The sequence below is a fragment of the Homarus americanus genome, unplaced genomic scaffold (assembly GCF_018991925.1).
Source record: "Homarus americanus isolate GMGI-L3 unplaced genomic scaffold, GMGI_Hamer_2.0 scaffold25827, whole genome shotgun sequence".
NCBI classification, from domain to species: Eukaryota; Metazoa; Arthropoda; class Malacostraca; order Decapoda; family Nephropidae; genus Homarus; species Homarus americanus.
Window position 1 is genome coordinate 220,846 of NW_024738300.1, and position 4,782 is coordinate 225,627.

Below are 4,782 nucleotides of genomic sequence, written 5' to 3' on the forward strand. Positions count from 1 at the left end.
TAAAAATACCCTATATAATATATATTTAAAATTTTCTAACATCCCCTCTGAAGTGCTAATGCAATGAAATCATTTGCATTTTGATAATCCAGATATCTAACATTATTTTATAATTACAGGTCTGCTTACCAATTGTGAACACATTTAGTTTGAATGTTCTATGAACCAATCAGCTATTACCATGGAAGAGGGGCGTAGCTTACGGGCCAAGTTAGCGTGGAAATTCTATAATGAGGTATATATATATATATATATATATATATATATATATATATATATATATATATATATATATATATATATATATATATATATATATATATATATATATATATATATATATATAACACGCACACGAAAATACTGGACATTGGAAGAGTTGATCTGCCATATCATGGAGGTGGAGGGGTCATTCAGCACATCCCTAATGGTCTGGTAGGGCTGTTTGATGTGTCTCACCGCCAGACTGGACATAAGGTTCCCAGCGTAGCTCCTGATCAACACCAACGCCGTCACCATCCATCCCGCCACAACTGCTCGCCTCCACCACTCGCTGCCCCGTACCAGGTTGTCTGTGTGAAAGATGGTTTATGAAACCCTGATGTGTTTATGACACTTTGTGTAGCAGTACCTCTATTTGTACTCATTTACGTAGTAATAATGTCTTTTATTTGTTAATAGATATGTCATAATGTTGATTAATATTGACAAAAAACATGTGTATCGCATTTTCTATGAGCGACATAAGATTAACCTTGTTGTAACAATATGCGAATGAGGTCAAAAATATCCTTCGTCCATGTGTGTTGATTAACAGCTTTAAATGAGAAGAATGAAGACAAGAGGAATATGACCACAGGCAGCAGCAACAGCACCGCCAGGATGGCCGTCCACACCTGCGGCGTGAGAGGCAGCAGGAAGCCCCAAGGATCCACCTCTGGGAGTCCTCTACTTCCCATGATCCTCGAGTACTGTATAGTCACTGGCCAGGTGAAGTCCACCACCTCAGTGCGGCTCTCGGTGATCCCGAACGGTCCAAGTGCAATATCCGCTTCCTATGTGGGGGAAGTTTGAAGGAAAAAACGTAAAAGTAATAACTAGAAGTTAATTCTTGGAAAGTTTAAAAAAAACATTAATGTCAACTTGGAACTCGAGACGAGAGTAAAGGACACAGCAATTTATATTAAAGTAATATAGTTTCGATGTCCACAGACATCCTCTTCATATATGAGTAACAGCTGAAGATGCTATCAATGGGTATCAACTTTTGCTGGTCTAACACAATTTAAATTTTGTTTGAGTTCCTAGATGTAAATTACTAAAATCCACGATATATTAATCTAAATATTTTTTTTTCAAAGTTGCCAAGGTATAAAGCGGATTAACATTAAATAATGCCACCAGAAAAAAAAATCCTCCCCTCAACCAAGAGAATCCCCGTCCGCCCTCCTTTAGCTATACAATGGTTAAGGGGAGACTATGTTCCTTGCATATATATATATATATATATATATATATATATATATATATATATATATATATATATATATATATATATATATATATATATATATATATATATATATATATATATATATATATATATATACAATAACAAGCTCACCTCTTGCTGACAGGAGGTTACTTATAAGTTTGCACTTCCACACCTCGTCTAAAGGTAACACATACAAACAAGTCTTTATGCTCCTGGACAGTACCTGTACAGTATCTTAAAAGTTTTGTGAACGGATTGTGTTTCGTATACGAACCACATCATATAATTGCTTTCAGAAAAAAAAAAAGGTCGTGCCGTGCACGCCTATAATCGCTTCGTCCCCATGTTCACGGTAAAAGAAAATATTAAATACCAACAATAACCTAAGCTACCGTAACTTAACCAAGCAACTCACAATCCTAATGTTTATGTTGTGTAGGGAGAAGGAGACAAGTTATGAACGAAACAACTATGATTTTATTTAACTTAAATTCTGCTACGTTGTTCAGTTGGCCTAAACTTTAAAAAACAAAGTTTTGTTATTGGCAAGAGAAACACTTCTCCGTAACGTGTATATAAGTATATCGGAATAGATGAGAGCGCAGTAGGTGTTTAGAGCATTATAGCGAAGACAAGAATGGTAAGGGAGCATTACGAGAACAAGGTCGAAAGCAAGAGAGCGAGAAAAAAAAACAAGAAATGGGTGAGCAAGAATTTTAGATAAAATGTAATATGTAGACCATCATTACAATACAGGAGAGAGACGGGACAATGTAGAGAAAGACTTGGCGAAAATTATGTTAGTTGTGGGAAATACAAGTATACTGTATGTTTGGTGAGGTGAGTATGCAAAGTGAAATATTTTGAAATGAAATGAATGAATGTGGAGGGAAAGATCCACGCTGTATACTGTTTATTATGGTCATGTTTGAGCAAAAGTGTGTGAAGCTTTACTACCTTCTTATTGATATCCTATCCTATTTTACACTTGTTTTGCACCAAGCATAATTCATCCACCTTCCTCCTATACTTGTTTAGGTTTCAGCACTACTTGGTCTACCTGACACACACAAAAGGATAAGATTAGGTTGAGAAAGTAGATGGGTTACCCTATTAAATTATCTCGTGAAGAGAATATCTCAACAGAGTAATTTAAACGGTGTTTATTAACTACTTTTCATAAATCAGGGGTGGATTCATAAGACAAAGCTAAATGACTAAATAACCAAATTGTCAGTGCTTAATAGTTTCGGAGTTACAGCACATGATAGGTATGGTAGGAATGTGGTGGAACATCCAATGGACAGAATGAAGCACATTCATAATAATAATAATAATACTAATATCATAATTAACGGTTTATTGGAAAAACATGGAAGCCGGAAGGCTGAAAATATGGGAATGGGACAACTGGCCGCCGCCATCTGGCCGCCGCGGACTGGGGGTAAACTGCAAACGCCTAATTTTGCGCTCTCAAGGCAGGTTAGGTTAGGTTAGGTTAGGTACTTCATGGGCTGCGGCCAGATGGCGGCGGCCAGTTGTCCTAGACCCTGAAAATATAGTTATATAATGGACGAGTTGACGGTTCTGGGTAAACGCAAGAAATACACTCTGCCACATTCGTAGAGTGATACGGTATATATAATTTGTTTAAAGTCCTGCTATAATAGTCGAGATAACTTTATTTCTCTAGAAACGGGACTGCCATTTGCCATGACGTCACTAGTTTCAAACACCGCTGGGCTGCAGTCGTAGGGAGTAGAGAGGATGACCTCTTCAGACCCCAAATGCCACGTTCAAGTAAGTTTTAAGGGTGTTTTTTTATGGTTTAAGTCATGGATATTTCGTAAGTGAAGAAATATACCGTGAAGAGCTGCTTCAAACATGGGTTGGATAGATATAAGAGCGATAAGGTTTGGGTGTAAATGGGACTGTTCAGTAACGGCCCGCTGCAGTTTCCTCCATTCTTATGCTCATTTGGACACAAAAACCTCCCATGTTCACACCAGCTCAGCTGACATATACTCTTACCTGGTAGACTGTCTCTTTTTTTTCCAGTGCATTTACAGAGTATATCAGTACTAGATGGAGACTCGAGTAAATTTAGAAGTGATGACATTGTCTGGACTTTGTTTTGAGAATGCCTGATGCTAGGTAAACACGACAACATAATGCTGTTATTGTTTTGATGATTCACTAATGAACCACTGGAATATGTCATCATTTATATTAATTAATGGGTAATATTTTACTTTAACTACCATAAATATTTTGATGTTTAGATTCGAGATAGGCTATATAGGGTAAATTTTAAGTTTTGGTCATCCCTGTACTTAGACATGCAGACTATATTTCTTTCTGATGGTTTGCGATGTGTTATGAACGATTTTGACCTTCATTTCTCTCGGAAATCACTAGTTTTGAGTTACTACCCCCTCCCTCCCCTTACCGATGTATGTTAAGCTAACCTTATAACTCATCATACCCTAACCTAATCTAACCTAACCTAACCTATGATCTGTATTTTCTTATGCGATCGAAAAATGTTTTGATACGGAAATCCTGTAGAGATAATGTGTGAGGGAATTACTACACCACGTCAAGTCCCTCATAACACCATCTGTGAGGGAATTACTACACCACGTCAGATCCCTCATAACACCATATGTGAGGGAATTACTACACCACATCAAGTCCCTCATAACACCATCTCTGAGGGAATTACTACACCAGGTGAGGGAATTACTACACCACGTCAGGCCCCTCATAACACCATCTGTGAGGGAATTCGTACACCACGTGATGCCCCTCATAACACCATCTGTGAGGCAATTACTACACCACGTGAGGTCCCTCACAACACCATCTGCGAGGGAATTACTACACCACGTGAAGCCCCTCATAACACCATCTGTGAGGGAATTACTACATCACGTCAGGTCCCCCCTAACACCATCTAGGAGGGAGTTAATACACTACGTGTTTGCTGTTCAACACCTACATTAATCTATATGTTCACTGTATGTTCGTTTACCTTTCTCTAATGAAGGCTTTTGTTAAACCACCAATGTATGTAATAAGTCATTTATGTCCAATGTATATTTTCAGCCTTCGGGCTCCAGAACTTTTTCAATAAACCGTTAGTAATAATTATAATTATTATATATATATATATATATATATATATATATATATATATATATATATAGGTGTGTCATAGGAGGGAAGATCAGCTAAAACTAATGGCCCATCACTTTTTGGTAGATTTTAGTGTATATAAACAGAAA

At 37.2% G+C, this 4,782-nt stretch overlaps 1 protein-coding gene across 1 annotated transcript in view; it reads right to left on the reverse strand.

The window, feature by feature from the left end:
• LOC121873901 (glutamate receptor ionotropic, delta-2-like) overlaps nt 1-4,782 on the reverse strand; it is a 55,506-nt gene that overhangs the window by 1,626 nt on the left and 49,098 nt on the right. The window contains exons 14-15 of the mRNA XM_042377779.1: nt 755-1,055; nt 355-572 (exon numbers count right to left, since the gene is read on the reverse strand). Of these exons, the coding sequence (XP_042233713.1) occupies nt 355-572; nt 755-1,055 (519 nt within the window). The remainder of the gene's footprint in view (nt 1-354; nt 573-754; nt 1,056-4,782) is intronic.